Raw genomic sequence first — 20,809 nt, forward strand, 5'->3', positions numbered from 1 at the left:
TCCTCCCCTTTTTTAGCTAGCTCAACCCTGAACACAACTTTAAGGATTTTACCAACTGGATGCTATTCCCGTGTAAAAAAAAACACTCTTATATTATGGGACGGAGGGAGTATAACTTAGCTCTTTCCAGGGTATCATAAACACTAAAGGTTTTTTCATCCTCACTATCTGAGCATCACTATTCAATAAAAACTCCCTGAGTTCCCACACAAAAAAGAAAAGAAAATTATGATTCGGACAAACTAGCATTAATGTACCAGCTTCTGAGCTTTGCATGTGCTCCTTAATCCTCCACTCAATACAGCATGGAAACATTTTTCTTATCTAATAAGTAACACACAGTGAGAACAATCAACGCATAGCTGATCATTCGAGTAATGTTCAGTGTCCATTCACAACGCGTGCTCCTCGATCATCACCTAGCCCGGGAGTCTGGGACACAACCAACACGTAGCTGACATCTGGACGTCGCACTTTTGGTACCCGTCCTAACCAAATACATACCTTCTGTGTACTCACATTTCCTTGACCCGTTTCTGTATATTAACATGGGGCATCACATGGAGTTGGAACCAGCAGCGGTGAGCTCGGCATCGACAAATTCTGTGATCCTCTCGAGGAGCAGGTCGAAGTCGTCCTGGGACTTGATGAGGCTTATCCTCGTGTACCGGCTGCTGGCGTCGTTCCAGACGCCGGACCGTGTGATTATCTTGGCCTTGAGCAGCACGTCGGAGCAGTCACTGTCTTCCTCCCTCTCACACTTGACCCACGCATAAGCTGCATGCCAACCGAATCAAACATCAACCATAGTTTCAAAATCTGAACGTGTTTCAGCAAGTCGATGCGTCACCTGGGGATGGCTCCCTGATCTTGTCGAAGTAGGTGCAGTACTGGGGAGGGATGTTCTGCAGCGAGATCCGGCGGGAGCGCGACACGACGGCGCTAAGCTTGCGCCATTTGGCCGTCATCACGTCGTGCCCGAAGGCGAAGATGTCCTCCTTGCCGTGCAGGTTGGCCAGTATGGTCTTGAAGATGGCAAGCATCCGGAGCTGGGTGTCGCGGGACGCGCCCATGGTGTTCTGCATAATGTAGTCATTGACCCTCTTGGCCACCTTCTCGTCCCTTATCAGCGCCCACCTGCGCAGTGCAACACATTATATGTGTGTGCAGTATGTCTATTGTTTTCCGCGTGGGTGCGTGTGCGTACCCGAATCGACTGCTGGCATGGCCGGAGAGCTTGGAGGTGGTGAAGAGCATGACGTCCGCGTCGGAGGGCGCGGGGATGTGCGTGAAGTGCGGCCAGAAGTAGGCGTGGTCGAAGATCGCCGACGAGCCGACGACGACGGGCTGGTGGAGCAGGGCGTCGGGGTTGTTCGGCGACGTCACGAACTCGATGACGTCCTCCTTGGTGGTGGAGTTCCCCGACGCTTTCGCCCACATGGAGGTGTTCCCGGCCCATTTGTACTCCCGGCTGTCGAACAACACGATCTGCGTTCTGTAAGCCTGCATGATGTATCAAATCAACAAACAGAGTAGATTAGATCGATCCGTGGCTAATAATCTAGAAAAAGGCACACATAAAATAACAGCACTGACCGGGTAGTACGGCGTGGTGGCGACCACGTTGGCCGTCGAGCCGGAGTTGCTGTCTGGGGACAGGGCGTACACCAGCGCGTTGATCAGCTGCATGGAGCCGGTGGCGAAGACGATTTGCTTGTCGTCGGCGACGGCGTTGCCGACGGCCCTGTGCAGCCGCCTGATGCAGCGCTCGAGCTCGACGGACTGGAAGAGACCGTCGGTGGCTCTGTAGCTCATGCGGTGCCACCCGGAGACCACCACGGCGCTGGCCTCCGCGTGCCGCATCCAGTATGGCTCCAGGAACATCGGGTCCCCGCTGCGCAAATTATTAAGAAAACCAGTACCCTGACATTAGCACGTTGAGAGAAAAGCATCACTACACAGCCGACGGCGCCCTTGCTATGAAAATATCGCGAAGAGATGAAGTTTTAAGACGGCGCCTTCGGAAAGGACACAACACAACAGCGTCATTATCATTCGATTGAAATATCAGATTTTCATCCGGAGCGCAATAAAGGAACAGAGCAATCACAACGGAGAACTTCAGGAAGATGGGGGCACCTGTGTCTGGCCAAACCAGATAGGGTTTTCACCCCGGCACGCAAACTCCGCCTTCGACTTGGTGGGTCAGGCAAGAACACAACAGCCCACCGGCGTAGAACGTCGAGACGGTAGCCACCATACCACCCACTTGGCCATGGCCACTAGCCGCCCGCACCTGAGTTGCGAGCTCGGCCTAGAAGTGTTAAGGAGTATTAGTATTAGTTTAGGAGTCTTTATTAGTCTATGTTTATTTTCTTGCACCTCAAATTATGTGTAATACTACCTTTCTCTCAGTTTACAGGGTGTGCGCGTGTTCCTAGATCGTCAATTTGACCAACCTAATACAAGTCATATATTACAAAAAATATATCAATATAAACTTTAGATGTTCTATTTTCAAACCGTATAATTTTTGTGTTATATAGTTTATATTAAGGTGATAAAATTGACAATCTAGGTATACGCGTAGGACTTGTAAACTGAAACGGAGATAGTATATATATATATATATATATATATATATATATATATATATATATATATATATATATATATATATATATGTCTCTTGGGCCTTCAATAAAATTAAGTTGCTTTCCTAGCATGGCATTAGAGTCTAGATTTGGGTCTCCGGACACCGCAACTCGTCCTTACAATCCACTAGATTTTTTAAAAAAATTGTCCAATTCACATCTAGATTTTTTTAAAGATGTCACATTTAAGCTCCCACAAGTATACAATGTAGCAACAAGAAAAAAAAACTAGGAAAAAATAGACAAAAATAGAGTAGACGTCAACTTAGATGTGACATACCACGTTCACACCAGTGCGCCCGATCGGTAACCGCGTTGCAGGCCAAATTGGAGTCGCCTAGTTCAGCTCTGCTCTCTGCCCGCGTATGCTCCTCTAGACCCACGTGCTTGCCTACATGCTAGCTGCTTCCTGTTGTTATTGGGTGCTAGCTAGCTACTTTCTACTGCTAGCGTGCTACTCCTACCCCTCTGCTTGCTTGCTACTTTGCTGCTATTCTGCTGCTTTTGGCCTTGTCTCCACCATTTTCTTTTGCTCCTATCGCATCTAGTTCATGTGTGCTTTTTAGCTTCCTAGTTTTCTGTAATTTCTGTTGCGTCCATCAAATTCGTTGATATTTTGTGCTTCTCATGTCATGCGAGTCCATTAAACTTTTGTCCGTCAGCCTTTTTCTGATCATTGTCCTCTTTATAGGATTTCTATGGTCTCTTTTTGCATTGTTGATCTAAACCCATTCTCTTACCGCCGAGCTTCTTTCGCCGTCGGTTTTCATGGGCCATGATTCTTTAAGCAATGCTTCTTCTCTTGATGTGCCATCTTCTTTCGACAACCCATCTTCTTTTGATACTTCTTTTGTATCTTCTATTGATGCGGTGTCTTTCTCTTATGTGCTATCTCTTCGTTATCCCCTTTGGCGACTCAGACGGGTTTTGAAGACTCTTCATGCTACGACGACACTCTCAAGACCCATTTTTGAGATCGCGTGAAAAAAATACCGCAAATATCTTGAAAATAAAAAAGTTAAATAAACATTAATGCCGACCACAAAGGCCGACCGCGGCACCACCGGCACTGGGATCCTCCAGCATTAGGATCCTCTTCGGATCCAAGTGCCAGTCATGTGGCAGCGTGACGTCGGGGTAGGGGGATGCGGTGCTCCCAGTGCCACTTCGGCTGGTGCACTGGGACGCTAACCCACTGCTGAGACCGGCGGGGCGGGGGTGCGTGCGCGAAGGGCCGTCGGGGCCTTGCCCTTGTTCTTGTCGGAGAGGAAGCCTATGGTGGCTAGGGTTGTCGCCGATGGGGGCAGCGGCGTGGCTAGATGTGGACGGGCGTCTGGAAGAGGATGAGGACGTCCTCCTCCCCCGCATGCCCGGATTAAAAAAGGTTGCCCGGTGTTGCTGACGTGTGGCCCCCGGTCGGCGGTCGGCGTTAATAAAGACGCCAGAGGTAGTTGACTAGCCGCCATGTTGAGACATGGCGGACACCGAGAGGACGCGCGGCGCGTTCGCGCCAGCGCATTCCGAGCTTAAATTTATTTCGAAAATGGGTCTACATGTGAAGCGGACACGTTTTAAAAATGATCAGCGCCTTGAGCCATCATTTTTGTCCACAACAACCCAAACGGTCGGTGACAGACGAAATGAATCGCTGCGTTCGAGTTGCTCTGATCCCATCGGATGCGGCAAACACTATGAATGGACGACACGACCATGCAAAATCGCTGTAATACTGGGCCACTCTGGACACTACATGCATTGTGGTCTGCATTGAGGCCAGGACCCACGAGCGGGGCCAAATTAATTAAGATGGTAATGGTTAGGCTCTGTCGCTAGAGTTTTTTAAGAAACACGTGAAAGTGCTGAGAATAAAACAACGTATGTGTGTGTGTGTGCTGGTTAGGTTGGATTGAGCCCTAGGTAAACTACATTATTATATCAAACTAACCGCAGAATATTCAAACTGGATGGTATAGCTGTGCGGCCACTGGCCACATGTGTTTACTTTTGAAGTGATAAACATAAAAAAATGCTGCAATAATGGAGGAAAGTCCAGAGAAAAAATTGAAGCTAGAGACGAACACTTTAAAGCATCTTTTTCCAGGGAAAAATAATGATGTATTTTATCAATGTTGTATTTTTTAGTTTTATCAACAACTTTTGTTGTATATATGTTTATTTCAATGTCTTTGTTCTGATGTGTTCTATTTCAACAAGCAATAACCATTTGTTCCCCGCAAAATAAAAGAAGCAACAACTATTCCCTCCGTTCTTAAATATAAGTCTTTTTAGATATTCCAATACGAACTACATATGGATGTATATAGGCATATTTTGGAATGTAGATTCACTCATTTTGCTTCGTATGTAGTCCATATTAGAATCTCTAAAAGACTTATATTTAGGAACGGAGGGAGTATTTACTAAAAAAATGTTTCGCCAATGTTAAACACACCCTCTACATTAATTCGTTGAACGGAATATATTATGCATGGTCCAAATAGCAAACTAGCAGGCCATGGGACAACATTCTTGTGCATTATATTTACTATTATGAGAATAAAAACATTTTGCTCCCCCAAGTATTCTGAAATTCTAAGATTCGTTCTCAAACCTATATTTGATATTTTGTTTACCATATTTCCAAAATCTGTGTAGATTTGGTCGTCCTTTGCCTTGCTAAACCATTTTAGTCCATGACATTTCAGAGAAAAATCAGAAATTATATGAAAAGCAAAAAAATCCATGAAAATTACTAAAGTTTTAGGAAAATGCATAGAATTCAAAAATATATAACAGGAAAACATATATTTTGATAATAATTCAAAATGGTCCGTGTTAGATGTTTGTTTTTGTTTGATTCCTAATATTCTCGTAAATTTCATTCGATAACATTCTAAATTTCATAAAACAAACTGGTATCCAGCTTTTTATTTTTGGTTAACAACATAAAGAGAGGGGTGATGTTTGTCTGGTGAGAAACAACATTCATGTCAACTACGAGGCATCTATGGTGAATTCGTAAATCTTAAAATGTGTCCGCTCAGTCTCTCGAGAGTGCTCGTTGAGATAGGGTGTGCGCATGTATTGTATACGAGCATCTTGATTTGCTTGTGTTTCTTAAAAAATGATTTTCCCTTCTTATATTTTGATTGTATCAGTCGTGCATGTGTGTCTCATGTTGTTACATAAACTATTACAAATTTATAGTATCACTTTGATGCTTCATTGTACTCCCTCCATTTCAAAATAATTGTGTATTTTGAAAAGGAGGGACTAGTTTATAATTTTGTGAATAAGTTAGTGGTTGATAATTTTTTCTCAGTATCAGAGGGGGGAACGTACCTGTCAGATAATAATTACTAGACGTGACGTGAAACTCATTTGAAATATCCGCCCCCACGGATATAACATGGATTTTTTTTCCTTGCCTGAATGCGACATGGAAGTTGACCCCCCCCCCCCCCCCCCCCCAGTCGCGTCAACTAAAAGCTAAGGTGCATATGTGTAAACAATCAAATGGTGCGTACGTCCTCTATAGTTAATTCAGTAGTGGATGAAGCGAGTACCTAACGCATTATTTTTTGACGATTCTTCCCGACTTGGCCACTGATACCCGATCAATTGTTGCGTGTTGGTATCTAATTAGAACCATGCGTTTAACGGCGTGCTTGTGACTTATGGAGACTGAACGGAACAGTGCAACATCAGCATTAACCGGAGATAATTACTGTGCATCTAACGGTGTCCTTCCAAAAACTTCGCAACAAGGTGAGCAACGCGCGCCCATCATGCATGACAACGAAGGAAGGCGAGCTGAGGCGCGAGGGAGAAATCGAAGCATGCATATCAAGAGCGAGGAGTGGTCACCTGTCGGCGTCGACGGTGCAGTCGGGCGTCCGGGCGGAGCAGTCCGGCCCTTCGAAGCAGGTGTTGCACTCGCACCCGGGCCGCCCGTCCTCGCCGACGATGCCATCCAGGAGCACGCGGCCGTGGCCAGAGCATCCCGCCGCGGCCACGGACTCGGCATCCCTGGCCGCCCTTAGCGCCCAGCTCAGCGCACCGCCGTTGTTGGCCTCGCTGAGAAGCGGGGACGGCGCCGGCGGGGCGGAGAGGAAGTGGTGCACGAGGAAGAGGGCGTTGAGGAGCAGCGATGAGTAGAGGAGGACATGGAGCCCGAGCCGTGCAGCTGTTGGAAAGGCGGACTCCATTGTTTTGTTTGGCTGTGTTCCAGCCGGGACCCGGGGTGGCAGGCATGTTTATAGCGTGCGCACCCGTGGGGCGTGTGGCCCAGCTTTAATATGGGCTTGATTTTCACCCCCTCCCTCAATTTCTCAATAATTCATCTAGTTCAGTACCCAACGCCTTCTTAAGTATTTTCAGATTCAGATTTGATGTCGAGGTAGGTAAGCAGCTAAGCGCCCCTACCATTTCTAGGCCTAATGTGTAAGCAGTCAACATGACTTATATTTTCAGATTCAGATTTGCTATGAAGCTAGCTAATGCAACTCCAACGCGGACCCCAAAACGGCATGATAGCTGATGCGGAAGTCAGCCATCCAACTGTGTTTGCGTCTAATTTCAAAACAAATCTAAATAGTACTAATTTTGTATTGGAGATGTTGATAGTTTTCTTCAATATACTTCTACGGATGAGGTAATGCAAATGTTCGCGTGAGACTCGATCGTGCTTGTGCGGACGAGGCATGGAAGGAGGTGTTTCCTTTTGCTCGAGTGTTTGCTTCTTGCATCTCCATGCTCAAATCACTTACCCGTTGTAGTGCAATTGGTTCCTGAAGTAAATAACCAGCGACGTCGGGCTTGCCCTCGGTACGAAATAATGTGGGAGAGGGATCCCTCACTCCCGGAGGTGGTAGCACATGTGTGGGCAACTAAACATCCACATGGTGACATGGGTACTGTTGCGTTGTCCTTAGAGGAGTTGATGTATGATCCGAAAGAATGGAGTAGGAACAAGTTTGGTAATGTGTTGAAAGAGATCAAGAAATTAAAGGGTGAGTTGGACGTGCTCCAACAGGGGAGTGCTGACCATGCAACTATCCGTAATAAAATGTTTCAACTTGATGAGCTCCTTTATCGGGAGGAGATGATGTAGCTTCAATGTTCCCGTGTGACTTGGTTGAAAGAGGGTGAGAGGAACACAAAGTACCTTCACCGTCGAGCAGTCTGGCGGGCTCGAAGAATTATATCCAACGCCTGAAGAAAGAAGACGGGTCCTAGTGTTCTGCCCCCTCTGACATGGAACGGATGGCCTCATCCTATTTCAAGGAGGTATATACCAAGGATCCCACCCTACAGCCTGAGGCTGTTCTAGGTTGTATTGTGCCCTAGGTTACTGAGCAGATGAGCATTAAACTTGGGGCTCCTTTTATTGGGAAGGAAGTTTCTGATGCTTTGTTTTAAATAGGACCGTTGAAAGCACTTGGGCCCCGATGGGTTTCCGACGCGATTTATTCAGCGAAACTGGGTAGTCTTAAAGGAAGACGCCATTGTTGCAGTACTAAGTTTCTTTCAAATAGGATCTATGCCGGCTGGAGTTTATGATACGGCTATTGTGTTAATTCCAAAGGTGCAACACCCGGTTTGCCTAAACGATTTTCGACCAATCAGCCTGTGCAATGTGATTTACAAAGTCATGTCAAAGTGTATGGTTAATAGGATGCGGCCTTTTTTGTGCGATCTCATTTCTGAAAATCAAAGTGCTTTCGTTCCCGGGCGACTTATTTCTGACAACTCAATTATAGCTTTCGAGTGCATTCATTATATTTAGTCACTGAAGGAGGGGGGCCATGATTTTTACAAGTTGGACCTATCTAAAGCTTATGACCGAGTTGATTGGAATTTCTAAGAGAAGGCCCTCCTCAAATGGGGCTTCTCTCAGCAATGACTTTCTCATGTGATTGCTTGCGTGCGATTGGTTAAATTTTCTGTTAAGTTCAATGGCAAGTTATTGGGATCCTTATCTCCATCCAGAGGTCTTAAACATGGTGATCCATTATCCCCATTCCTATTTTTGTTTGTTGATGATGCCTTGTTTGCCTTGGTGAATAGGGCAATAGTCGAGGATGGATTAGAACCGATGAAAATTTGCCGGCGGGCACCACCTATATCCCATCTGCCTTTCACGGATGATTTGACGATGATATGTACCTAGGGTAGGGTCATAGGCCTGTCCTAGACATCCTACCCGAGGACACTGCCCTAGAGTCAAGAACATTCAAAGGACAACAGAAGATACCGACTGAAATCACCTTAGAATACAATCCACTCGACCAGCTATCCCACTCGGATACCCCAATTTCATTCAACCAAGATAGAGTCACTCGATCGTACGGAGAATCACTCGGAGCACAGAAGATCTAAAGCCACCTCTGGATGGCAGCTGTCAGGCGTTCACTCCGTAGCCTTAAAGGTCATTAATAGACATTATAGCAGGCATTTCCAGTAACATCTCTGTCTTAACCTACATTAAACCTTGTGTAATTGAGGCTTGTGGAGAGGTGGCGCACTCTATATAAGCCACCCCTCCCCTCTGGCACAAGGGTTCACAACCCCCTGTAACTTTCACGCATATTCCAATCGATCAAGCCTCTGGGCACCGAGACGTAGGACTATTACTTCTTTCGAGAAGGGCCTGAACACATAAATCTTGCATGCACAACCTCGCCGTAGTTAGGACCTTGCCTCCTCCTACGTAGCCCCTATTCTTATTGTCAGACTTGCTCCCACGACAGTTGGCGCCCACCTTGGGGCCGGCGTCTTAGCGACTTCCGGTGAGGTTGCAGTTTTTTCCGATCTTCATCAACATGGTTTTCGACAGCGGTTTGACTTTAGGCCGCGAGATCCGTCTCGGCGCACTCATTTTCGTTGCCGATGACTCCGCCTGGCTCCAAGAGGCCCCCCTTGACGTCGAGGCCCTTCCAATCCGCGGGGCGGCGCATTTCCAAGCGAGTGCATGCGGCGTCCTCTTGCGGCAGTCGTCGACCCAGTATCAGTCGGCTCCCGCGTCATCCACTCTCCCCGTTGTACGCCAACGCAAGCGATCCAGTCGGTCGCGGCTTCAGCGGTGGGTGAGGCATGAGGTGGCTCAACAGGCAACCACCCCTCAACTCGCGGCAATCGAGCCCGACGAATCTCTCTACGGATCGTTCGACTGGTTCCGCGGAGACTCTTTCCGAGTGCGGAAGTAGCGACCTTGCGGCGGAAGTCCTCATGGTCAACACGCCGCATAGCCCACCCGGGTTCCGTCGTAGTGGCGGTGGCGATAGCGGCGGCGGCCCATCGCATGGTCATGACGAATATCATCCTGAAGCCCTCACTTCGGAGCAGAGGGACGAGCTGCATCATCGCAACATGGAGGCACTCCACTCCCCCATCATGGGGAGACCTCCGAGGCTCGGGCCTTGGAGGCTGTGCGTCTGGCCACCTTAGCTGAACGTGCATGACTGGAGAATCTCCAACATTCACTCGATGAGCGCGCCCGTCGGCAGATCCCCGAATCCAGTCGACGGCCTCGGCAATTGTTTCCGCCTGAACCTCAGGTATACCGTACTCCAGTCCAGAATCTTGCAGCCACAACACAAATAGTAAAGTCAATTCAGCCGTCTCGTTCAGAAGCTGGTAGAGGGTTGCTGCAGATCCGCGTGCTGCTTCGAGCGGCGGGTGAACAAAACTCAGCTGTTTCTCAGTCGCGCAACATGATCCATAGTAGATCTGTGATCACGGACACAGTGCAGTCGGCACACAGCCCAAGATCACCCCCGCGGCATGACAATCGTGGGCATCGCCAGGATCAATACCTGGATCGAGGCCACTGGTTCACCCGCGATGACCACCGTCGAGTGCCTATGCCCCCTCCGAGGGGCAGGTCGTACGCGCCCCGGCGGTATGATGACATGCGACCGTATGGTGATAAGCGGAGAGTTCCAATCGACCCCAAAGAGCCTGGTTTTGATGTGAGATGTGTTCTTGTACAAGGCCTGGTCGACAAGGGCTGGGCACACAAAGAAGGACAAGACAGAAACCATCCGAGTGGAAGCAGAGTACATGTTTCTGGACCAGAATGTTTCAGTAGAGCCATCTGTGCTGCAGAGATCCCTCCAAACTTCAGATTGGCGAGGGTGTGAGTAAGTTCACCGGTGAGTCGAAGCCCGACACTTGGCTGGAAGATTACTGAGTGGCAGTGTAGATTGGTGGAGGCAACGATGATGCGGCCATGAAGCACCTCCCCCTGATGCTCGAGGGTTCAGCAAGAGCTTGGTTAAATCAGTTGGCCCCTGGAAGTATTTTCGGTTGGGAAGAATTTTCCCGAGTGTTTATTAAAACATTTGAGGGCACCTGTAAGTGACCTCCTGGACTAACTGAATTGCAACACTGTGTTCAGAAGCAGAACGAGACTTTGAGAGACTTCATCCAGAGATGGACTACTCTTCATCATACTGTGGAAAATGTGTCAGAGCACCAAGCAGTTTGCGCCTTCAAAGAGAGCATTTGATACAAAGAGCTAAACCTGAAATTCGGTCGGTCGGGTGACATGTCTCTAGCCCAGTGAGAAGGAAAAAGAGTTTGATAAGGACGAGGATAAAGAGGAAGATGAGGGTTACCCCAATGTCAATGCTACTTTGGTGATTTTTTCTGACATTGAGAGCAACAGTCGACTGAAAATTATCAATAGAGAAGTGAACATGGTTGCTCCGGCAACTACAACGTATTTGAAGTGGTCAAAAACACCCATTACATTCGACCAGTATGATCACCTAGCACACGTTGCTACCCCTGGGAGGCAAGCGTTGGTGGTCAACCCAGTCGTTGGGGGCACCCGACTGACCAAGGTTCTAATGGATGGCGGTAGTTGTTTGAACATTCTATATGCTGAGACCCTCCGAGGGATGGGCATTCCGATGTCCAAGCTTAGTGAGAGTAATATGCGGTTTCACGGAGTCATCCCAGGAAATAAAGCAGATTCACTTGGTCAGATCACTATTGAAGTGGTTTTCAATGATTCAAAGAATTACCGCAAGGAAAAGTTGACGTTTGAGGTGGTGGATTTTCACAGTGCCTACCATGCAATTCTAGACAGACCCGCATATGCTCGTTTCATGGCTCGACCGTGTTATGTATACCTCAAGTTGAAGATGCTTGGTCCTAGAGGTGTGATCATAGTCACAGGGAATCGGCAAAGAGCGGAAGAGTGCCTCAAGAAGGGTTCAAAAATTGCTGATGAACAGATGGCAGCAGTTGAGATGGAAGAATACAGCAAAAGTGCAGATCCGAGTGATTTGTTGTGAGCCAAAAAGCCTGCTTCAGAGTCCGCATTTCAGTCGGTCGGTGAGACAAAGCCTGTTCATATTCACTCGACTGACCCCAATGCTGCTTCGACCCACATCTCAATAACACTCGATAGCAAATAGGAAGAAGCGCTCATTCAGTTCCTCCGTAAGAACTGGGACATCTTCGCATGGAAACCATCTGACATGCCGGGTGTACCAGGGAACTGGTTGAGCACCGTTAGCGAGTCGACCCAAAAGTAAAACATGTAAAAGAACATCTCCATCAGCCCGCCGTGGAGAAGAGAAAGGCAATTGGCGAAGAGGTGGCTCGGGTTTTGGCAGCTAAGTTCATCCGCGAGATATACCACTTCGAGTGGCTCACCAATGTTGTTATGGTCCCCAAGAAAGATGATTCACTTTGTATGTGTACCGATTTCAAACACATCAATCGGGCCTGCCCGAAAGATCATTTCCCTCTCCCCCGCATCGACCAGATCATCGACTCAACTGCGGGGTGTGAGCATTTGTCCTTTTTGGATGCGTATTCCGGGTACCATCAGATCCGACTGTATGGACCCGATGAAATAAAAACAGCCTTCATCACCCCATTCGGGTGCTTTCGCTATGTCACCATGTCCTTTGGTATTAAGAATGCTGGTGCCACATTCACGCGCATGATTCAGAAGTGCTTGCTCACTCAAATCAATCGGAATGTGGAAGCATACATGGATGATATCGTGGTCAAGTCATGCAAAGGTTTCGACCTGCTGACTGACCTCACCGAAACATTTGCCGACTTAAGAAGATATGACATCGAGCTCAATCCGTCAAAATGCACTTTCGGAGTCCCAGGTGGAAAGTTACTTGGTTTTCTCGTTTCCGAACAAGGAATCGACACAAACCCAGAGAAGATTGGAGCAATTCTCTGAATGAAACGTCTTGTGCATGTGCATGATGTTCAGAAGCTTACTGGTTGTTTGGCTGCACTGAGTCGATTCATCTCGCGTCTTGGTGAAAATGCATTGCCTCTTTACCGACTGATGAAGAAATCTGACAAATTCGAGTGGACTCCTGAAGCCGAAGCAGCGTTTGTAGATCTCAAAGCCGTGCTTTCCACCCAGCCGGTGCTTGCTGCTCCGGTCGGCAAAGAGCCTCTACTGCTGTACATTACAGCCATAGGACAAGTTGTCAGCACAGTGCTCATAGTCGAGTGGGAGGAAGAAAGCAAAGCGTATAAATTTCAGCGCCCAGTGTACTATATCTCTCAAGTCTTGACCCCGTCCAAGCAAAGGTATCCGCATTATCAGAAGCTTGTCTATGGGATTTGTCTGACCATGAAGAAAGTTGCACATTACTTCACAGACCACTCGATTTCAGTCGTCAGCGATGCTCCGTTATCGAAAATCCTGAACAATCGAGATGCAACCGGTTGAGTGGCCAAGTGGGCGATTGAATTCCTCCCTTTGGATATCAAGTTCGAGGCAAAAAAGGCGATCAAGTCTCAGGCAATAGCAGATTTCCTGGTCGAGTGGATCGAACAGCAGCAACCGACTCAGATTCACTCGGAACATTGGACTATGTTCTTTGATGGATCCAAAATGTTGAATGGCTTTGGTGCTGGTATCCCCAAGAGGTGACAATCTCAGTTATGTCCTCCAGATTCGCTTCGATTCTTCAAACAATGAAGCTGAGTATGAAGCACTTCTGTGTGGGTTGCGTATGGCCATCTCACTCGATGTTCGTCGCCTGATGGTCTACGGCGACTCAGACTTGGTGGACAATCAAGTGATGAAGGAGTAGGATATCGGGAGCCCATCTATGACTGGTTACTGCAATGCAGTAAGGAAACTAGAGAAGAAGTTCGAGGGGTTAGAAACCCATGCCTTTGCCTCCTACACCATCCAAGAAAAAGGATGATGAGGATTTTGAGTGCTTTGCTGAAATGATTAGACCTATCCTTTTTCGTATGCGTTTGACTGATATGCTTAAAATGAATCCTTATGCTAAGTACATGAAAGATATTGTTACTAATAAAAGAAAGATACCGGAAGCTGAAATTTTCACCATGCTTGCTAATTATACTTTTAAGGGTGGAATACCAAAGAAACTTGGAGATCCAGGAGTACCAACTATACCATGCTCCATTAAAAGAAACTATGTTAAAACTGCTTTATGTGATCTTGGAGCCGGTGTTAGTGTTATGCCTCTCTCTTTATATCGTAGACTTAATTTGAATAAGTTGACACCTACTGAAATAACTTTGCAAATGGCTGATAAATCAACTGCTATACTTATCGGTATTTGTGAGGATGTGCCTGTTATGGTTGCAAACGTTACTATTTTAACGGACTTTGTTATTCTTGATATTCCCGAGGACGATAGTATGTCGACCCTTTCTGAATACTGCAGGGGCTGTTATTGATTGCAACAAAGGCAATGTCACTTTTCATGTTAATGGTAATGAGCATACGGTACACTTTCCGAGGAAACAACCTCAAGTCCACAGTATCAATTCTATTGGAAAAATTTCAACAATTACTATCGGAGGTTTTGAATTTCCTCTTCCTACTACCAAGAATAAATATGATATTCTTATTGTTGGGGATGTGCATATCCCAATTGAGGTAACCTAGTGTTATTCGAAATTTCTCCTGTTTCATGCAATTCGGAATGAGTTTGTTAACAAGACTTGATCAACCTTGTTAGTGAATTCCTTTTGATGAGCATGAGATGGATGAAGTGAGAAAGCACAACCTTCTGTACCCTCTTTTTACTTTCTGCTATTTATATTAAATAAAGTAAAAATAGTATTTTCTATCTGTTTTCTGAATTACCCTTGCAATAAAAAAATACCCTGAAAATAAAAGTTCTCCAAATGCCCTGAAAATTTAATATGATTTTTCAGAATATTTGAGAATTATTGGCACTGAGAACACACCAGGGGGGCCCACCATGTCCCCACGAGGGTGGAGGGCGCGCCCACCCCCTGGGCGCGCCCCGTGCCTCGTGGACCCCACGTGGGTCTCCTTCACTTATTCTTGCACCCACACACTTCGTCTTCCTCCAGAAAAAATCATCCACGAGCTCAAACCCGTGTTCTAGCTCATCTTGCTGTCATTTTCGATCTCCTTGCTCAAAGCTCCATTCACAAAACTGCTTTGGGGGATTGTTGTTTGGTATGTGACTCCTCCAATGGTCCAATTAGTTTTTGTTCTAGTGCTTTATTTATTGTAAAAAAATTACTGCTTAGGTGACCCTATTCTTGAGCTTGCATGTCAAATTTATGTGGTCAAAAGTAGTTTTAATGCATGATATAGCCTCTAGGCACTTGTAGGAGTAGTTGTTATTAATTTTGTTGAGTTTGGTTCACTTTTATTTCAAGTTACTAAAAATTTCAGAAATTTTCAGAAAAAGACGAAGAGATTTTTGAGGGGCTCATCGAGCCGAAGCTCGAAGGATAAGAAAAATGAAGAGAATAAGAAGCCCAAGTATAATCTCCCTCGTACTGCGAAGGTTCGGCCGTGTGAATGGCCTTGTGATGAGTTCTTGAGAGAAGCCGGGATTTATGAATATTTTTATTATTTGGCTGAGAATTCAGGCCTCACTGACTTCCTCCACGACCAGCGTGAACAATATCTCTTACTCACCAGTATTTTTGTGCAAAATTTTCATTTCCATACTAGGAGATCGCCACCTTCGATGGAATTTTATTTATATGATGAGCATAAGGATATGTCACTTTATGATTTTTGCCGGGTTTGTAGGATACCCTTTGAGGGCAGCATAGAGGAACCACATCGTAATGATGTGGAGGAATTTATTGATATGATTGTTGTAGGGGAAACGAGGAAAGTTTCCGATGCAAGAATCACTAGCATACATTTTCCTGTTCTACGTTACTTTGCAATATTTGCTAGTAGATGCTTAATTGGTCGCGAGAACTGTGGAAATCGTAGTGCCCCTGATATTGTTATTTTGCGCCATGCTTTGTTTCGTGATACCACTTTTAGTTTAGGTGCTATTGTTGCTAAACGGTTAAATCTGAACCATATAAAGGGTCCCGTCTTGGGAGGCATCTTCGCCTCGCGCCTTGCTGCACACTTTAACATACCTATTAGGCATTATGAGAAAGAGGAAAAGTTGATGCCTCATATTTTTCTAGATTATAAGAGTATGGTAGCACATGATTTTATTGTTAAGAATAAGAAGAAGCTGCTTAACTATAGACTAATATTTGATAAGAATTACTTTGAGACTATTACCTTGTCTGCTCCCTCCTTGTTCAACATATTTTCAGGCACGTACCTTGTTTTGTCAGAGGCCGTTCAGGCATACCAGAGCCTGACATTAGCTCCAGAGCCGGAGCCACTATCTGATCCCCACCGCCAGTCTGTTTATCAATGGGACCCGGAGGAGATCGCCAACCAGTGGCAACCCGAGGACCCTCCTCAGTACACCAGAGAGGGCAGCTTCGATCCATGGGCATAGACCAACTTAGGCCAAAAGCCTAAGCTTGGGGGAGTGCGTATCTCTCATCGACATTACATTCATGTTCACACGCTCATGCCAGTTGTCGGTGCTCATACTTTTTCATTATGTCATCCATGCTAGTTTATTTTCTGTTTTAAGCTTTCTTCTTGTGTGTTTGAAAAACCTTAAGAAAAACAAAAAAATTAGTTGTAGCTTTTAGCTAGTTTACTTTACATGCTTGTAGTAGTAATAATTAAAATAAAACCCAAAAAGATTTCTCGTTCTTCTTTTGCTTGTTGGGACCTTTCTCGTGTAAATAGTTTTATTTCCTTTCTTTTCTTTGGGGGTCGAGAGGAGAAGACCACAATGAAAATGTTGAGTGGCTCTCATATGCATTATTGTTGATCTACCAAAGAGCCCATATTACCTTGTCTTCTCCCTTGAATTGAATGCTTGTATATTCCAGCTTAGTCCAATGCACGTGCACTGTTATTATTATCCACACCGTTCGGTCGTGCAAGTAAAAGGCAATAATGACGATATATGATGGACTGATTGAGATGAGAGAAGCTGGCATGAACTTGACCTATTTTGTTTTTGTAAATATGATTAGTTCACCGTTCCTCATTCAGCCTATTATGAATGAAACATTTTTGCAATGACAATTAGAGATTATAGTTGCTCATGTCATGCTTAATTAGCTAGGAGTTTATAATGGTTCACCTTGCGTGCCAACATGCTAAAATGGTTGTGATGTGGTATGATAGGGTGGTATCCTCCTTTGAACGATTCGAGTGGCTTGACTTGGCACATGTTCACGCATGTAGTTGAAACAAAATCAGCATAGCCTCCATGATATTTATGTTCATGTTGAATTATATCCTACTCATGCTTGCACTTAGTGTTGATTAATTTTAATGCATGTTCATGACTATTGTCGCTCTCTAGCTGGTCGCTTCCCAGTCTCTTTCTAGCCTTCACTTGTACTAAGCGGGTGTAACATCCCAAATTTTCAATTTGGAATGTTATACACTAGATCATCATTGCATATCATATTTATTGCATTTTGGTTGATCCTAGAAATTTTACACAACTCAAGGACCCTCGGAGAGAGTTGGGGATGTCGTTATTTTCATAATTGAGTTGTCTCAAATTTTGAAAATAGGATCATTTGATTTTATTTATTTTATCTTTGATTATTTCTATTACAAAAATATGAGAGCGGGAATAAAATGACTTTCCCAAAATAAAAAAATATTGAGGATTTAATAAAAAAATCAATTAAGATTTTATTTTGGTTTTATTTGCTATTTTATTTGAATTTAGGAAAAATGCGCGTTTTTCAAAATTGTATTTAGGCCCCAAATAAATGTTCATCCTGTGCGGCTCGATTTTAGAAGCCGGGGAAATTTTATTTCGGGATTTTTGAAGTCCGTTTAGTACTCCTTTTGTTTTCTTTTCTGAGCGTAACTATTTAAAAAACGCAACCGACCTAACGGGCCGTGTCCGACCCGGACACTAGGCCCGTCCGGCTTTATAAGCCAGGGAGGCCCAGCCGGACCCCCCTCAAACCCTAGCCGCCCTAGCCCCGCGCCGCCGCCGCCTTTGCCGCAGCCGCCGCGCTGCGCCGCTGCCCCTCGCCGCTGCGCCCCACCACCACCGAAGCACCGCCGCCGCCCGCCGGATTCGTCGTCGGAGGTAGACCTCGCCGCTGCCGGTTTTTCCCGAAAAACCATTCGGTTTTTTCGACGGTTTTGTTCGTTTTTTTTAGTTTCGGTTTTTTAGATGGATCGGGTTTTCCGGTTTATTTAATTAGGGAGCGTTCGTCCGTTCGTTCGATTTAACGAACGTTCGTCGTTTTTCTTTTTCTCGGATTTAATCTGCGATTTTTCTGATCGCGATTTCTGATCCAATTTTCGTTTTAGTCTAACTTTTCGCTCGTTTATCGGAATCAGGCGATTCAAGCGCCTGGAGTTTCGTCTCGAAACCCTCTTTCCGTTTAACCAACTCAAACAAGTTTTTGCCACTGTAAAAATTGCCCTAGATCCAGAATAGTAAATGAAGCCTGTTTCTTTTGCCGTTTGTTTTTCGTTGCTTCGTTTGGTTTGATTCTTTTTGCCAACCGGAGTTCTTAAGTTGAACTTTCTGGTTAGACCTCTTATTTGAGTTTTACCTGTGCATTAGTTGAGTACTTATTGTATGCTTGTTAGTTTGCGATAGAGTACCCGGAGTGCGCCGCTTGCTACTTCGAATCGCTAGGTTTCCCGGATCATCAGCAAGGCAAGTAATACTTTGATCATGCTTTCCCACTACCCAGTTTTATTGCATTAGATCAATCCTCACACATTGCATGATTAGGATCTAATTAAATTGTGGGTTTGGGAAGTAGATGAGGTAGAACCTATTACCTGTTTATTATCAAACCTTTGGGAGTTACTTCTACGTCTGCTTATTATGCCATGCTATGCAAGTAGACGTGGATTGGGTGAGTGTATCCATGACAGATGTGAGATTGTTAATTAATGGTTTATTTAAGGTGGCAACTTAAACACACATCTGTGTGGATTGAAGCACCTGGGTATTCCAGCGATTGCCTGTTTTTCTTTTGGACCGCCACCCAGGATCAAAGGGATCATGAGATTATTCATGCTAGAAACTTCCATGTGCAGCCACAAGCTATCATGGGCTCTAGCATCGTTGATTAAGTTGTGCGAACTCTTATAGTGTTAGACTAGCAGATGTAGGGGAAAGTAGGTGTAACGGTCTACCCGATCGTAAGGTGCTAGCGCTTCTGAAAGACTATGTCTCGGTCATCCGTCTTCTCAAACACCATGCAGTGCGAGAAACCAAACAGGGGCCATCGAGTCTTATGGGGAAAAGTGCGCAAACCTCTGCAGAGTGTATAAACTAATCATGATTAGCCGTGTCCCCGGTTATGGACAACTTGAGTATCTAGTACCTGGATTTCATGTGAATCTCAACATGTTACTCTAAAATTAATTTTGTTGGGTTTTGATTAATGATGATGCTTAATTGGGATTGAGAATGCTCTCAACCATTCTCAATGTTTAACAACTACCATGATAGTTAAATAAAATTTATTCCTTTGCAGTAGGGAAAAATTGGCTTTACACAAAACTGTAACCATAGAGCTTTCCACCAGCCAAATATGCATGTAGAATAGCCTGTTTCATTCCATTACTCTCTATGTGTTACTTTGCCAGCATATTCCATGTGCTAACCCATTTCGGGCTGCAACATTAATGTTGCAGACTTTTCATATGACGATTAAGGAGTTTTGAGGTCGTGGTTCTATACTCAGTGATGCCGTTGGAGTTGATGGACTCACTTATCTTCCAAGCCTTCCGCTGTTATCGTTATTAGATGGCCTTAAGCCATATTTATTGTAATAAGTTCTCTTTTGAGACTTTTGATGTAATAAGTGTGTGATTGCTACTCTGTTATAAATCCTTCAAGTATTGTGTGGTGTCAGCATTACTGATCTAGGGATGACACCTGAGCACAGAGATTGGACCGTTTGAGATCTGGTCGCTACAAGATGGTATCAGAGGCTACGCTGACTGTAGGACACGACCACTAAGCTAAAGACCTAGATCACTACTCACTCTCTTCTCCTTCTGACTTCTTATCATTTCTACTCTTTTAGGATGGCGGATGCAACGAACAAGTTCACGCAACCGGATGAAGATACACCCTTTGGACGTCACTTGAAGGAAGTCACTAGATATCTGAACATAGGAGTATCAAGCTTCACCGGAACCTACAACGCCACTTTACCTGAAGAAGAGCGTTGGATGATTCAAGTTCAAGTTCCAGGAAGGACGTTCATGCCAGTCACTGAGCCCTTAGAGTTTTTTTTTGATGCACCAACTTGGAGTGTAGGAAAGAGCATGGCAGCTCACATCGCCATGGGACGCATTGGAGAAGTCTACCGCAATGATCTCAAGGATACTATCTACCAAATTTATGGGCGCCGAGATGAGCACTGGGAGATGATCAGTACCAGGAAGGATAGATCCATTGCGGCTTTTATCCAGGAGTTAAACCAGCACATTCGACGTCAGGAGAACCAGATGTGCGCCGACATGATAGATCTGAAGAAGGCAAAGACAAAAATCAAAGAACTAGAGGAAGAACTCAAGGCTACTCGTGAAGATTATGAAGAGGAAATCGAAGTACTAGTGGACAAGAATGCCGACCTAACAATGAAGATCGGAATATTCATGGGAGGCCCTACACCGGTAGAAGAAGATGAAGAACCCAAGGAGATTCGTCCGGAAGACTACATCATCATCAACGACACCGACTCGGATCCAGATGATAGCGATGATGACTATGTGTATGAAGCTGGAGCAGATATCATGGAGTCTGCAACCG

The 20,809-nt window shown here is 45.4% G+C and overlaps 1 protein-coding gene across 2 annotated transcripts; it reads right to left on the bottom strand.

Annotated features, from left to right (window-relative positions):
- Positions 1-216: 216 nt before the first annotated feature.
- Positions 217-6,887, bottom strand: LOC125544330 (tryptophan aminotransferase-related protein 3). Of its 2 annotated transcripts, none has more exons than XM_087547351.1 (5): positions 6,522-6,887; positions 1,597-1,894; positions 1,208-1,503; positions 851-1,137; positions 217-777 (listed from the first exon to the last, which is right to left on the bottom strand). In XM_087547351.1, the coding sequence occupies exons 1-5, from the start codon at positions 6,860-6,862 to the stop codon at positions 557-559; spliced, it is 1,443 nt and encodes a 480-aa protein (XP_087403477.1). In that variant the 5' UTR covers positions 6,863-6,887; the 3' UTR covers positions 217-556. The 2 variants fall into 2 exon arrangements, with proteins under 2 accessions (XP_087403477.1, XP_087403478.1); XM_087547352.1 differs by lacking the exon at positions 6,522-6,887 and adding an exon at positions 2,140-2,269.
- Between the last annotated feature and the right edge of the window lie 13,922 nt (positions 6,888-20,809).

This window comes from Triticum urartu, chromosome 3A (assembly GCF_056163025.1).
Source record: "Triticum urartu cultivar PI428250 chromosome 3A, HENAU_Tu73, whole genome shotgun sequence".
Classification (NCBI taxonomy): Eukaryota; Viridiplantae; Streptophyta; class Magnoliopsida; order Poales; family Poaceae; genus Triticum; species Triticum urartu.

Excerpts from the sequence above, each read along its gene's own strand:
- LOC125544330 (XM_087547351.1), bottom strand. The coding sequence starts at position 6,862 with ATGGAGTCCGCCTTTCCAACAGCTGCACGGCTCGGGCTCCATGTCCTC. Across the intron at positions 1,895-6,521 it reads TGCACCGTCGACGCCGACAG|CGGGGACCCGATGTTCCTGG; the intron begins GTGACCACTCCT and ends TAATTTGCGCAG. Across the intron at positions 1,138-1,207 it reads CATGCCAGCAGTCGATTCGG|GTGGGCGCTGATAAGGGACG; the intron begins GTACGCACACGC and ends TGCACTGCGCAG.